Source organism: Nelumbo lutea, chromosome 5, assembly GCF_056320005.1.
Source record: "Nelumbo lutea isolate HS-2025 chromosome 5, American lotus-T2T, whole genome shotgun sequence".
NCBI lineage: Eukaryota > Viridiplantae > Streptophyta > Magnoliopsida > Proteales > Nelumbonaceae > Nelumbo > Nelumbo lutea.
Window position 1 is genome coordinate 86,009,489 of NC_142688.1, and position 15,766 is coordinate 86,025,254.

The 15,766-nt window shown below is 40.8% G+C and overlaps 1 protein-coding gene across 2 annotated transcripts in view; it reads right to left on the bottom strand.

Annotated features, from left to right (window-relative positions):
• LOC148853257 (retinal-binding protein) overlaps positions 1–15,766 on the bottom strand; it is a 139,278-nt gene that overhangs the window by 28,499 nt on the left and 95,013 nt on the right. For both annotated transcript variants that reach the window (XM_088945250.1, XM_088945249.1), the window contains one exon: positions 15,538–15,589. In XM_088945250.1, the coding sequence (XP_088801376.1) occupies positions 15,538–15,589 (52 nt within the window). The remainder of the gene's footprint in view (positions 1–15,537; positions 15,590–15,766) is intronic.

Sequence of the window (15,766 nt, forward strand, 5' to 3'; positions counted from 1 at the left end):
TACCTACCTCCCCTCAAAGAGTACGTTAAGCTTTTGGGGGAGTGACATTAAGAAACATCAAAAAGGTGAAAAAGCATACTACAATATTACAATAGTGCCATTGGCAATCTCCCATACAAAAGTACATGCATAGCCCACCCATGACACACACTTGGACACTGAAGTGGCTGTTATAGGCACGATGGATGGCACTTGATGGCGCGGCAGAAAGAACACTTGTTACAATGTGGCGACACCCATTAGTGTAAATAAAACACCATGAATGATATATATTCATGGCATTCAGAAAAAATCAAAAGAATGTGAACCGTTTGAATCTGTCAACACTCTTGTCTGAATAGAGAGAAGAACGAGAATAATCTTAGAGGTGTCAAGAATGAATGACCCCCACCTCAAAGAGTCTCATATATTAAAAGATATGTACAATTACAAGAATGCCCATATAGGGCTGAAAGAGAAAAGAAGAATAAGAAGCATGAGTAATGTACAACAAGGACTATACTAATAAGATACATCAAGTTAGAGAGTCTCCACACCCCCCCAAACTGATGCCTAGGCATAAGCATCGGTTTGTCTATAAGAAAGAGATGTCAAACTCTAGTCATAGCTGTGGTGAAGACATCAGCAATCTGCATGTCCGAGGCTACATGAGGAAGTGATATAGACCCAGTAGTGAAGAGATCTTGGATAAAGTGGCAGTCCACCTCGATGTACTTGGTCCTCTCATGGAAGATAGGGTTAGATGCAATCTTGATAGCACTCGTATTGTTTGCATAGAGAGGAATATGAGTAGGGAGCTGAATGCCAAGATCCATAAAGAGAGACTGTAACCAAACAATCTCACTGCAAACTGAAGACATGGCCCTATACTCTGCTTCAGTGGAAGACTTGGAGATTGTTTGTTGTTTCTTACACTGCCAAGAGATGAGTGAATCACCCATAAAAACACACCACCCAGAAGTGGACCTACGAGTGTCTAGACAACCAACCCAATCCGCATCAGCATATGCTCTCAACTGAATAGGAGAGGAGGAGGAGAACAACACCTGGGAAGTTGTGCTTGTAACATATCAAATGATGCGATGAATAGCAATCATATGAGGCTGACGAGGAACAGAAACAAATTGACTAACAACTTGAATAACATGAGAAATATCAAGCCGAGTCATAGTGAGATAAATGAGGGACCCCACAAGTTGGCAATATAAGGTAGCATTAGGAAGTAATAGACCTTCAGATTTAGATAGCTTAAGATTTAGCTCCATAGGTGTATCAACATGCTTTTCATCATTAAGACCAGCAAGTTTAACAAGGTCAGAAGCATACTTCTGCTGACAAACAAAATACCCTCAATCACTACGATGTACTTCCAGTCCCAGGAAATATGTGAGAGGGCCCAAGTCCTTCATGTGAAAGGAATTATGAAGTAATAGTTTCAATTAACGAATGCCTTCAGCATCATTCCCAATCAACATGTCATCAACATATAGTAGGAAAATGGTAATACCTTGAGTCCGTCGCCTAACAAATAAAGAGTGATCAAAAGAACTCTGGCTATATCCAACAACAACTATAACATAGCGAAAGCGTTCAAACCATGCCCGGGGAGCTTGTTTTAGACCATATAGAGATTTTTTGAGGCGACATACTAAAGAAGGATCACTGCAGTATCCAAGAGGAGGCTTCATGTAGACCGTCTCCTTCAATTGACCATGAAGAAAGGCATTCTTCACAGCAAGCAGGCATATGGTCCAAGATTGAGCAGTAGACGCTGCTAAAAGAACATGGACTGTGGTGCTCTTTGCAACAGGAGTAAAGGTTTCTTCATAGTCAATACCATACTCTTGACTATATCCTTGGGAAACTAAATGTGCCTTGTATCGATCAAGAGATTCATTAGACTTCAGCTTAATGTTGTAAACCCAACGACTCCCAACAATGGATGCATCTGGAGGAGTAGGCACAAGATTCCAAGTGTCATTCTCATGTAAAGCATGAATCCCTGCATCCATGGCTTCCTTCCAATGAGGGCTACTATTAACTTCCTGGTAGGAGCAAGGAACATCTGTGGAGGATAGGACAGCAGACAAAGAGCTATGGTTTAAAGGAAAACCATAGCGGTTAGGAGGTCTAGATATACGAGTAGAATGACGAAGAGGAACAAAAGTATGAAGAGTGTCTAAAGTAGAGGTATCACTTACAGGAACAGTGGAAGGATGATGATCTGAACCGGGAGGAAGGAGAGTCGCAGGTGCAGGGGCTGGAGCACATAACCGCTTGCGAGAGAAGACGAGAAAGTCCTTAGCAGAAGGAGGTGGGGCATCCTGTGAATCAAAGTTTGGCAAAATAGAAACAGGCGGTGCAGACAGTCTAGCAATTCCAGCAAAAAATGAAATGTGTTCAAGGAAAACAACACTACGTGATATACATATGGGACGAATAGAGGGATCATAACAAAGAATTCTTTGTGGACAGGACTGTAACCCACAAATGCACACATGATAGACTGTGCAGACAATTTAGAATGTTCACAAGTGGGAAGATGAACAAAGCACATAAATCCAAAAACATGAAGCATGGATAAATTTGGAGAACGACCAAATAACTTCTGAAAGGGAGACATATTACCAAGAACTGAGGAAGGAATATAGTTGATAAAAAACACAGTTGTACTAGCTGCCTTTACTCAAAAGGAAGGTGGAGTATGGGACTCCTCCAATAATGTCCTCACAACACTAAGGATATCTCCATTCTTGCGCTCGACCACACCATTCTATTGAGGAGTATCTAGACAACTTCGTTGCAATTGTATTCCATGGTCGTTCAAATAGGATAAAAAATCTACATTAGTGTATTCTCCCCCTGAATTCGAACTAAGAATACGCACTTGTGATTGAAACCGAACCTGCACCATAGCATGAAACAACTTAAATGTTGGGAACACCTCAGACTTATGGCGAAGAAAGTATATCTATGTGTACCTGGTACAATCATCATTGAACGATATAAAATATTTGTATCCAATCCGAGAAGAGACAGAAGCAATCCAAACATCACTATGTATAAGCTCGAAGGGAGAGGTAGCATGCTCAGATATGTGAGGAAATGGTAAGGTATGACTCTTACTTAAGCAACAAGAAATACAAGATGTATCAAAGGTGTGCAAGGTAGGAATAAGGCCTGAATCAAACAAAAATTTTAATTTTTCAGAATGTAAATGATCCAAACTCCAATGCAAATAGACAGCCCAACCTGCACCCCTTCCCTTTCACCTCCCCAGTGTTTCAGTCCTGAATCAAACATCCATCTTGAGAGAAAATGAGAATGTTACCTTCATCAATTAATTGGCCAATAGAAATCAAGTTTGTAGTAAGATTAGGAACAAGAAGGGTCTTGGTAAGAGGGAAAGATGCAGTGGGTGAAAGCTTAAGAGACAGATCGCTACTACCAATGATGTTTAACTTTTCACCATTGGCAGTAACAATATGTTTGTGATGGGTTTTATTAAGGTTACTTGGTTGGTTAGGGTAGGCTCCTGTCATGTGGTTGGTAGCTCCGAAGTCAATGATCTAAGTATGAGAAGAAGAAGCACAATAACCGGAAAACTCACCAGGTAAGCCAATAGTAGAAATAGCAGAAGTTACCAGTTGTCGAATGTTTTCCTCAACCATAGATGCCAGAGAATCACCTTTAACAAAAGAAACACCATCAGTAGTAAATTTCTTACTCCCATGTGATACGATAGTAGTGTCAATTCCATAGGTTGATCCTTCCAGCTTTATAGGAATAATATCTTCTCTATTAGAGGCCATTTCAGCAATAGCAGTCCAGGCATAAGGATATCAGAGACAACCAAATTCAGCAATCAAGAACTCAGGATGACAGTCCAAAAAAGGCAAGTTTTAAGACTGTCAAGTATAAAACCCTTCAAATATGAATCTGAAGTCTGAATCAAATAAATGGGAAGCAAGAAAACCCTAGGATGACACCAGGTCTAGGGTTATAGGTTGATCAAGTCAGCCGATTGAGAGAAAACTGTGATTTATGAACACAATAGGCGTCTTTTTCAAGAATAAGGAGATATCTTGTGCTGATCGAAACAGTCCCTAGAAATCTCCAAACCAGAAACTGAGTGTAGGATTAAGAAGAGCTTGAGAGGACCCTTCAATCTAGAGAGAAAGAACTCAGATCGTAGGCTAATGTAGAAGGCCAGAAGTCCAAAAAAAAAGTTATAGTCCAAAAAAGGAAACTGTACAGTGTTACAACCCCAAGAAGATCGGAACTTTGGAAAACTTCACTAAATCAGATGTTGTTTGTCGGTAGAATAGATCAGGTCTAGGCGACACCAGATTTGAAGTCCAAAACTGTTGCAGTCCAAAAAAGGAAATTGTACAATGTTGCCGCCCCAAGAAGAAGATCAGAACTCCTTCGAAAACTTCACCAAATCAGATGATGTTTGTAGGAAGAGTAGATCAGGTCTAGGCGACACCAGATTTGAAGTTTGGCCTTGAACCAAAGTCTCACAAGAGAGATCTAACGAAATCTCTCCTGCTGGTTGCACAAAGAAGACTGAACAGAAAAGGGTTGATCAAAACAGCCCTAATATGACAGGATTATTGCTTCTAGTGAGTTTCACGAGAGAGAGAAAATAGATCAGAGAGAAACCTGCTCTGATACCATGTCAACACTCTTGTCTGAATAGAGAGAAGAACAAGAATAATCTTAGAGGTGTCAAGAATGAAAGACCCCCACCTCAAAGAGTCTCTTATGTATTAAAAGATATGTACAATTACAAGAATGCCCACAGCTGAAAGAGAAAAGAAGAATATGAAGTATAAGTAATGTACAACAAGGACTATACTAATAAGATACATCAAGTTATAGAGTCTCCACAGAGTCTATCCATTATTATTCAAAAACAAAGCTGTTTATGACCATGGAACATCAACATTTTGATATTGTCCGTCAATCCAGAGAATGTGGACTGCTTGAATCTATCCACTTTTATTTTCTCCTTGAATCTATCTATGTTCTGATATCCAATGTTTTTTGAATCTATTTGCTTGAAGGGATGCTACAGAGAGGCATGCAATTTTGCACAGAACAAGTGCCACCAGAGTCTGAAAGGATGCTAGAATTGATGGTAAGGATGTAGACCATGGTGATGAGGGTGGACCTTGGTGCAACGGTTGGGTTGCTCCATTGTGACCTGGGTGACCAGGGTTCAAATCTTGGAAACAACCTCTCTGTATGTGCAGGGACAGGGGTAAGGCTGTGTACATCTGTCCCTCCCTAGACCCCGCATTGGCAAGAGTCTCATGCACTGGGCTGCAAATGTAGGCCATGTGATGAACATGACACTACTAGCATTTAACTTTGTTGTGAAAGTAGAATTTTGCTCTGAATTCAGAGAGAGGTAGTGAATAATTACAGACATTGTGGCGGAAGAAGTAGAGAAAGTGCAACGTGCCCATATTGGATGGGTTGTATGTGGGTAGATGGGTCAGAAATTTCCAGTCCTAAATCTACACACAGACTGTATACCACCTACATATAAAATCTTTCCTTCTGAAAGAACAAAGCTGTTTAAGTGCTATAGTCCAATCCATGATGAAACCACTTCCATAAGGACAAACTGCAGAAAGGATCCTACCATCATTGAAAAGATAAAAAAGGAACCATAGCCCAAATGGAAGCACCCTTAAAACCCACAAAAGTGGAAGGCTAAATAAGATTCAATAACTAACTGAAACAAAGAGGGAATAGCCCAACAGCAGTTCAAGGCCGCTTCAGAGAAATTTCATAAACATCACTCAAATTTAAGACAACTCAATCTAATATAAATTATCATAACTGAAAGCTAAATTACTGTAGCCGAAGTAGCAGAAAAGAGAAGAAGAAGAGATGCTGGAATGTCAAACTCCCAGCTCAGTCGACAGTACTATTATTTATATTATGATATAGTACAATGATACAGGAAGTTACTAGAATGCCCCTGATTAGTGATGGGACACCCAGACAACTTAAAACATTAAACAGGATTAGGCCCATTAACAAAGGCCCAATACAGGACAACTTAAACTTAAGTATAGGCTAATAAGAACTCTCATCAGCCGAATACTCATACATACAAAGACTTCAATCCAACACTCCCCCTCAAGCTAAGCATGGATATCAATCATGTTTATCTTGCCAAGCATGTCCCTAAACTTTGTTGCTGCTAGCCCTTTAGTCAGTACATCTGCAATTTGCATCTCAGATGGAGTATAAGGCACACAGAGTTCACCCGAGACAATTCTTTCTCTAACAAAGTGCCGATCAATCTCAATATGTTTTGTCCTGTCATGCTACATGGGATTGTTGGCAATGTTGATGGCAGCTTTATTGTCACAATACAGCCTGAGAGGACCTTCAGCCTTAATGCCAAGTTCATTAAGAAGAGTTCTGAGCCATAAGAGTTCAACAACCCCGTGGGCCATAGCTCGATACTCTGCTTCTGCACTTGATCTAGCCACTACATTCTGCTTCTTACTGCACCATGTCACCAGGTTTCCTCCCACAAATGTACAGTAACCCGAGGTTGACTTCCTGTCTCCAACAGACCCAGCCCAATCTGCATCAGTGTAGGCTTCAATTTCAATTCTATTGTTTTTCCTAAAGAGAATTCCCTTCCCTGGGCAAGTCTTCAAGTACCGGAGAATCCTTTCAACTGCTTTCATATGAGGGATCTTTGGAGAGTGCATAAATTGACTGACAACATGCACAGCATAAGCAATATCTGGCCGAGTGAGGGATAAGTATATCAGCTTCCCTACCAATTTTTGGTATCTCTCTTTATCACAGTAGTCCTCCCCTACTGATTCCTACAGGCCATGATTCTGTTCCATTGGAGTATCTGCTGGCCTGCATCCCATCATGCCTGTTTCGTCTAGGAGGTCAAGAACATACTTCCGCTGACATATGTAGATTCCCTTTCTTGACCTGGCAATTTCAATCCCAAGAAAATATCTCAAATGACCCAAGTCTTTGATCTCGAATTCAGAAGTTAGAAACTCCTTCAGTCTTTTTATCTCTTCCAAGTCATTCCAAGTCTTTGCTTCAACCAATATAATGCTTTCCTCAGTTTGCACACCTTTCTACTAAAGTCATAGCCTGGTGGAGGTTCCATAAATACCTCTTCATGAAGGTCACCATTTAAGAAGGCATTCTTCACATCCAGCTAATGAAGTTCCCATGAAAAATTTGCTGCTAGTGACAATAGAACCCGAATTGTGTTGAGATTTGCTACTGGGGCAAAGGTTTCTTTGTAGTCAATCCCTTCTTTCTGAGTAAACCCCTTTGCCACAAGTCTGGCGTTGTACATTTCAATGGACTCTTCCTCCCTGTGCTTTACAGTAAACACCCACTTGCAACCAACAGTGGTCTTCCCCTCTGGCAGATCCACTAATTCCCAAGTTCTTGCTTTCATTAGGGCTTTCATCTCTTCATTCATAGTTTCTTTCCACCTTGGATCAAACACGGCCTCTGAGTACCTAGAAGGAACACGCACAGAGGAAAGAGCAGACACAAAGGAGTGATAGGCAGGAGATAAATGTGAGTAAGAAACAAAATCAACAATGGGGTGCCGGGTGGTGCAAGAGCGGATAGGCTTACGGAGAGCAATAGGAAGATCCAAATCAGAAGTATGAGAGTTGAAATTACCTTGGATTGTAGAGATAGATTGATCCGAGTCCAACTGGTTGCTGTCATGAGGTTGAGGGCCCCTTTTTCTTCTGTTGTATGTAAGTATCTCTTTTTGTTGCCTACTGGAGCCTTTAGAAACATCTACAGCATCAAGAGAGGTAACCGGCATAGTGGGAGCCTCACTGGGTTGACCCGGAATGTCACAACAAGGAGTAGGAGGAGAGGATGGAAGACCCGAGGCAGATAGAGGAACAAAAAAGGAGGGAGAATGAGAATCCTCTTCCATCCCACTAGTCTCCCCCTGAAGAGGATTCTGAGAAGACTGAAAAAAGGGTTGAGACTCAAAGAAGACCACATCTCTGGTGACATACTTTCTCTTAGAGACAGGGTCATAACACTTGTAACCCTTTTGTGTAGGAGAGTACCCCAAGAATATTCCCTTTGTAGCCTTAGGATCCAACTTGGTCTTCTTTGGATCCTTCACATGTATGAAACATATACAACAAAAGACCCGAGGAGGAAGGGGAAAGTCTGGAAGAGTGGGGCACAAAACAGAGAAAGGGGTTTTCATACCCAACACCTTAGATGGCATCCGATTTATCAGATATGATGCAGAAAGTACAGCTTGAGACCAATATTGCTTAGGGACTTTGTGCTGGAATAGTAAGGCTTGAGCTGTCTCCAATAGATGTCTATTCTTGCGCTCAGCAACCCCATTCTACTGAGGAGTATAAGCACAGGATGACTGATGTAGTATGCCAGCATCTTCCATGAATAAGTTCAAGGATTTTCAAAGTATTCAACAGCATTGTCTGACCTGAATTGCTTAATCTTCTTATTAAACTGTGTTTCAATCATCTTGCAAAATGCCATGGTTATCCGTGGTACTTCATCCCGTCCTTTTAACAGGTAGATCCATGTCCAACGAGAGTAGTGGTCAATAAAACTGATAAAGTACCGGAAGCCATCAAAGGAAACAATGGGTGAAGGGCCCCAGACATTAGAATGAACCAAATCAAAAGGAGCACAAATTTCATTGCTGGAAATTGGATACACAGTTCTACATTGTTTTGACATTTGACATACTTTACAGGTTAGACTCTGACTTGGGATGCCCTTAAACAATTCGGGAAACAACATTTCTAATGAGGAGAAAGACACATGACCTAGCCTAGCATGCCAAAGATGCAGCTTAGCTATTGACTCCACACTTTCCGGATTACTAGCAGCAGATGCTTGTAAGGCTAAGCCGATGTCTGCATCAAGGTAGTAGAGGCCTCCATACTCATGACCACACCCAATCGTTCTCCTTGTCAATCTGTCGTGGAAGACACAATGAGTAGGAAAAAGGTTATACTACAGTTCAAATTTTTGGTAAGTTTTGAAACAAACAAAAGATTTGAGGTAAGACTGGGAACATGTAAAACTGATTTAAGAGAGAGGTCCTTGCTTAGGTCAACAATTCCCTTTCCAGAGATAGTGGAGAAAGACCCGTCAGCAACTCTCATCTTATCCTGACCAGAGGCTGTACCTGATCTAGCAAGAAGTAGAGTCAATAGAGCCAGTGGCACTGAAGGCAGAGGCTGTACCTGATCTAGCAAGAGATGTAGAAGCAAAATAATTATTTCTTAGACGGGCTAATGCCTTGCTAAGGACCTCAACCTCACTAGCAGTGAAGCCCAAAGTACCAGTTCCAGAGGAATCAGCAACCTGTCCCATAGGAGAAGAAGACACTGTTGGTGTATTTTGTGAGTTGTCATCATTGTTGCTGGTGACAAAATTCCCACTTGCCGCAGGCCTGTTATCTCTAGAAGAAACGTCTTTGGGTATTGAAGACATCTTGACTGCAGCCACTGTGCAGGTGACACTGATTAAGACTAGCCGAAGCAGTTCTGAAGGTTCTGAACCAGTTCTGGAGCAGATCTGATTAGCTGAAATGATCACAGCAGGTTCTGACAGCACTCGACACAGTTTCAGACTTGCCGAGACTGTCACAGTTCTGAAACAGTTCAGTTACAACAGCAAGCAAGGAGTTCTGGGCTGGTAACCGACCTGAAGCTAGGGTTCTCAACTATTGTGCTATGCAGACTCCACTTGAACTTCGAGTACTGCAACTGTAAAGAGAGTGCCCTTCCTTGCGGCCAATACTAGGACTGCTGACATCAGTCCTCAACTAGGGTTCACAGTGCTGAACAATCTGGAACTGGCAGCTCCCTAGGTGATTTCACAGCAGTGGTGAGGAGTTTTGAACTGATAACCACCCTGAACTTGGAGCTGTTTGCCACATTTCTATGCTGGTAGAAGTGTTCAAAGTGCTGGTAGAACACTAGATAGACTTCACTTGGGCTGAACCAAAAACTGCAACAGTTCGGGTACAGTAGCGAGTGAACAGTTCGAGGCTGCAACAGTAACAAGTGAACAGTGGCTCTGTAGAAGAAGCTAAGTCTGTGCGAGTCTTGCTGGAGCACCGAAGCTGCAACTGTAGAAGTAGTTAAGCCCCTTTTGGCTAGTGCTAGGACTGCTGAAATCAGTCCTCAACTAGGTCTGTCCTACACAGACCTCTCTTAGCAGCCAAATAGCTACTATTTGCTGGAAATAACCTAGTAGGACATCTACTTCTGGGTCTTACTTCCTTTGAGTCTTACAACCAAGAGAAACCCTAGGTTCGAACTTGCTTTACTCTCTTACACCCCTAGGTTTTGACTGCAGCAATCCAGAAAAGGAAGAGAGAAGATGAAAAGACAGCAAAAGAAGAGTGTGTGCCGGCTGAAACCAGGAAGAAGCTAATGCTCTGATACCATGAAAGCTAAATTACTGTAGCCGAAGTAGCAGAAAAGAGAAGAAGAAGAAGAAGATATGCTGGAATGTCGAACTCCCAGCTCAGTCGACAGTACTATTATTTATATTATGATGTAGTACAATGATACAGGAAGTTACTAGAATGCCCCTAATTAGTGATGGGACACCCAGACAACTTAAAACATTAAACAGGATTAGGCCCATTAACAAAGGCCCAATACAGGACAACTTAAACTTAAGTATAGGCTAATAAGAACTCTCATCAGCCGAATACTCATACATACAAAGACTTCAATCCAACAATAACAGACAAGATAAATTCTTGCCAAACCATCAAAACCAACTTAACATCCCCATATTGCCATCTATTGGATAAACTGTCCTCCTATGCCTCTCAAATGACTCTCACCTGCCACATCATCTCTCCTCAACAGCCTGGGAATCTACGAACCTACTCCAACATGAATCCTCTCTAACATGAGCGCTAGCCACCACAAAACCAGAAAATAACCATTGCAAGCCTCCCCTTATATAAAGGATTCCAATGTGTCTGCATTTCTCTATTTGATCAGATTACAACTTCAGGGCCATTAATAACTGTTGAAATGGGTGCTGAAAGTGGATTACTGGCAGAATCTAAACTTACAAATGGATTAAATCTAGGGGTAGTATTGGTACATGATAAAATGTTCAGGAGTAAAATAACCACCCCAATCTGTGTGACTGCTTCATCATTCAACATTTAAGTAGGTCTCAAATTGCTGAAATGCTTCATGCGAAATTTTTAAATTTGGAATATTTTCAATATTCTATTTCAACAGTTCTGAAACACCACCTTCATTGAGTAGAGGAAGAACCCAACCATAGTTGAACACCCAGATCAAACAGCTCTTATCCCTTCCTATCAACATCTGATAAGCACTCTTCAAAAGCATGATCACACCCAAATGATGCAGCCCCTGAACCCTGAAATTCAATCTGACTTGGAGATGGAAGCCCATGAAGTTAGTTAAAGTAGTCGAGAAGAAGAAGAAGAAGAAGAAGAAGAAGAAGAAGAAGAAGAAGAAGAAGAAAGGTTTGTTGAAGAACTCAGGTGTGTTACTGTTCACACCCTGAAGAGGCTTTCTTAACATTTGAAGGAAATTACAAATGGACCCTTGAATAGGCGCCCAAATACATAAAAGGATGAAAGGACATAAATTCCCTTACATTCTCAACACTCCCCCTCAAGCTGAGCATAAATATTTGTCATGCCCAGCTTGTTCAAATTGCTGTCAAGCTTTGATTTGGAGACACCTTTAGTAAGACAATCGGCCAATTGATCTTCAGACCTCACAAAAGGTAAACAAATCTCTCTACTGGCAACTCTTTCTCTAATGAAATGTCAATCACCGTCTATATGCTTTGTATAGTCATGTTGAACAAGATTGTGGGCTATGTTTATGGCTGCTTGATTTCACAATATAATATCATTGGAGTATCAATCTGCAATCCCATTCTGTCAACAAGTTCTTCAGCCATAACATTTCAGAAACTCCATGAGCCATAGATCTATACTCTACCTCTGCACTAGATTGAGTCACAATTGATTGTTTCTTACTTTTCCAAGATACAACATTACCACCCACCAAGGTACAATAGCCATAAGTAGACCACCTATCATCAATAGAACCTGCCTAGTCAGCATCATAATAAGCCTCAGCCTTGAGATGCCCATGATTAGAATACATCCCTTTTCCTGGACATCCTTTTAAATAGGCTAGTATTCTATTCACTGCTTGCATATGAGATGATCTAGGTTGATGCATATATTGACTAACCACACACACAACCTATTATATATTTGGTCTAGTCAAACACAAGTAGAGAAGGCGACCGACAAGTCTTTCATACACAGCTTTGTCAGGAAGGATACCTCCATCATCAATTCCCAACTTATGATTGGGATCAATTGGAGTTTCAGCTGGTTTACAATCCAATTTCCCTACTTCCTGAAGTAGATCAAGGACACATTTCCTCTGAGAAATATAAATGCCCCTCTTTGACCTTGCGACCTCAATCCCTAGGAAATACCGAGGATTTCCAAGATCTTTAATTTCAAATTCAGTAGCAAGAAAAAGATTTTAGTTCAACAATTCCAGAGAAATCATCCTCTGTGATAACAATGTCATCAACATATACTATCAACATAGTCACTTTTCCATTCACTCTCCTGATAAACAAGGTATGGTCAGCTTGAGATTGAGAAAAGCCAATTTTTATGATAGCTTTTCTGAATCTGTCAAATCAAGCTCTAGGGGACTGTTTAAGACCATAAAGAGATTTCTTCAAATGACAAACTTTTCCTTCACTCCCAGGGATGTTCATTCCCGGAGGAAGTTCCATGTAAACTTCTTGAAGGTCACCATTAAGGAAGGCATTCTTAACATCCATTTGATACAAGGGCCAAGAATAATGGGCAGCGAGAGATATGATAACTTGAATTGAGTTCGTCTTGGCAACTGGAGCAAAGGTTTCCTGATAATCAATACTGTATGATTGAGTGTACCCTTTGGACACAAGTCGAGTTTTATACCTTTTAATTAAGCCATCAGCTTTATGCTTCACTGTGTAATCCCACTTACATCCAACAAGAACTTTGCCCACTGGAAGAGAAACTATTTCCCATGTTTGATTTTTCTCAAGCGCCTCCATTTCCTAGTTCATAGCATCCTTCCAATGAGGGAACTGCACTGTCTCAAAAACACTATGAGGAATAAAAACAGAAGCAATGGAAGAGATATAGGCACAATAAGAGGGAGATAAGGTATTATAAGAGACATAATTTGATCACTGTCTCCTGTGTCAATTATCCAAGAGCCAGAGGATGAGGCATGATACGCAAATGTAGTACCTGATTTTGCAAAGGCACTAAAAGGTGTATGTGAACCAACAGATGTAGGCAACCCACTCTTTTCAAGATGGAGCAAGATGCCTCTCAATTTTTCCATCACATCAGAGGTGTCATGAGTAGATGCCTGAACAGAAGAATTTCCCTTAAGCATGTGAGTCTGAGAATCATGACTAGCTATAGCAACATGAGCATTTACCTTCTTTCCAGTTTTAACTTCTTAGGCTTTAGGTGGGGATTTAGTTTCTAACACCTATCCTTGGTGAGCCTTGGCTTTTTGCAATATTCACAAACTACATATTCAGGTTTACTAGAACTGTGTTTGGGTTTTGTAGACACAAGAGCTGTGTGCTCCTTGACAGGAACTTGCATCATGGCAATCCTCCTACTCTCTTCATTCTGCACCAGAGAATATGCTGTAGAGAGTGACAAAATATCAGCACTAAGGATGTGTTGCCCGGTGAAATCATAATCGGCATTCAGTCCAACAAGAAAATCAAAGACTCTGTTTTTCTCAATGCACTTCCTGTATTGTTCAACATCAATAGGATCCTTCCACTCCAAAGCTTCAAAATGATCCATTTCTTCTCAAACTGATTGTAAGGAAGAGAAATACATGGCCATCGATTTCTCCCCTTGTGGCATATTATATGCTTCTCTTTGCAACTGATAGATTCTAGCTGTGTTCTTCGCTTGAGAATAAGTTGAAGTTAACCTATCCCAAATGTCATTAGTTGTTGGAAGGAACATATAGTTGCAGACAATGTGAGGCTGCATAGAGCATACCAGCCATGACATAACTAGCAAATTATCCTACTCCCACTTGGAATAATTTGGATCTTCAGGCTTCGGCTTAGCTTCCTTACCGATAAGAAACCCAAGCTTACCTCTTCCTTCGATTGTGAGCTTAGCTGATTGAGACCATTCAAGAAAACTTGTTCCATCAAGTTTTACAGTAGTAATTTGCCCTCTAGCACTGTCATAACTTCCAGGGAGGACATAAGTAGGTATGTAGACATCCTTGTGTGAGTCCAAGGATCACCACCCCTCTCAAAACACTTTTCTCACCAACACCACAATCTCCCAACTCTATCTGAACACCCAAACACCTTTCCTTGAAGGTTAAACACATGCTACAACAATAAACAAAAGAAAAGAAGGTGCTGGTGGCAAAAAAGGGGAAGAAAAAAATTCCCCAAAAAAGTTTTAAGGCTCCAAAAAATCTGAGACTGCTTCCTATAATCTCATAAATTTACGACACTTCAAACACAAGTGGGTTTAACAGAATCCAGCCCACCATGCGAGCATGCAAGCCCTAAACTCCAAATCAGTAAATTTCGCCTACAAAATCCAAGGAAAATGTAAAAGAGCTTCAAAACTCCATGAAATGTATATAAAAATTCCTCTAAAAATGAGGCGCATCAAGGGGTGTCAAAAACGCAAATGAATGCTGCTGACTATACGGGTTTCTGACGTCAATCATTGGCATGCTGACGTCAGTAGGTTCGTCTGAGTCATGACCAGCGACATAAATGCTCTGATACCAATGCTCTGATACCAAGTTAAAGTAGTTGAGAAGAAGGAAGAAGAAAGGTTTGTCGAAGAACTCAGGTGTGTTATTGTTCACACCCTAAAGAGGCTTTCTTAAAATTTGAAGAAAATTACAAATGGGCCCTTGAATAGGCGCCCAAATACAAAAAGGATTAAAAGACATAAATGCCCCTACATTCTCAACAAAGTTCAATCCCGGAAAGTCCAAAAGAAGAGTGTTAGAACTCATCCTATGAAGCTTCATAGCAGCCACAAATGAGGCATGTCTCACTATGACACGTGGGATGTGGAAAATTATAGTAGAAATGGTGCAGCCACCTGTCAAGAGTTCAAAGTGCCATATCTCTTGCTAATTTCATTGTATTTCTTTCCATATTCTCTATTCTCAGAATAAAATTAAATATTCTCAAAATCAAATAAAATATTCTGAGAATGAAATAGAATAGTGATAACAAATCTTCTACAAGCTTGGAAAGATAATATCTCAGAAATTGCAAGGGAATATTTGGAGAATAATAGGAGATAGGGAGAATCTGGCCACATCATCAGTTTTGGCAGGTAGATCAAAGAAGAACCATCATCATATTAATAGATTAAATTCTTACTACACAAACCTCATAGGTTTTCCCAGCAGGAATTATGGTCTCCTTGTAGTCATCGGATCTCCTGCATAAAAGTAACATCAACTTGAAAACCAATGGTATCACCCATGAATCTGGTATAACCAATGTTCAAGACTAAGTGTGGAGAAAGACAAAGAACAATGCACGAATGCATGCATACTTGCATATATGCATAGATACCTACATACACAGACACATACATTCAAGCATGCATCAATCT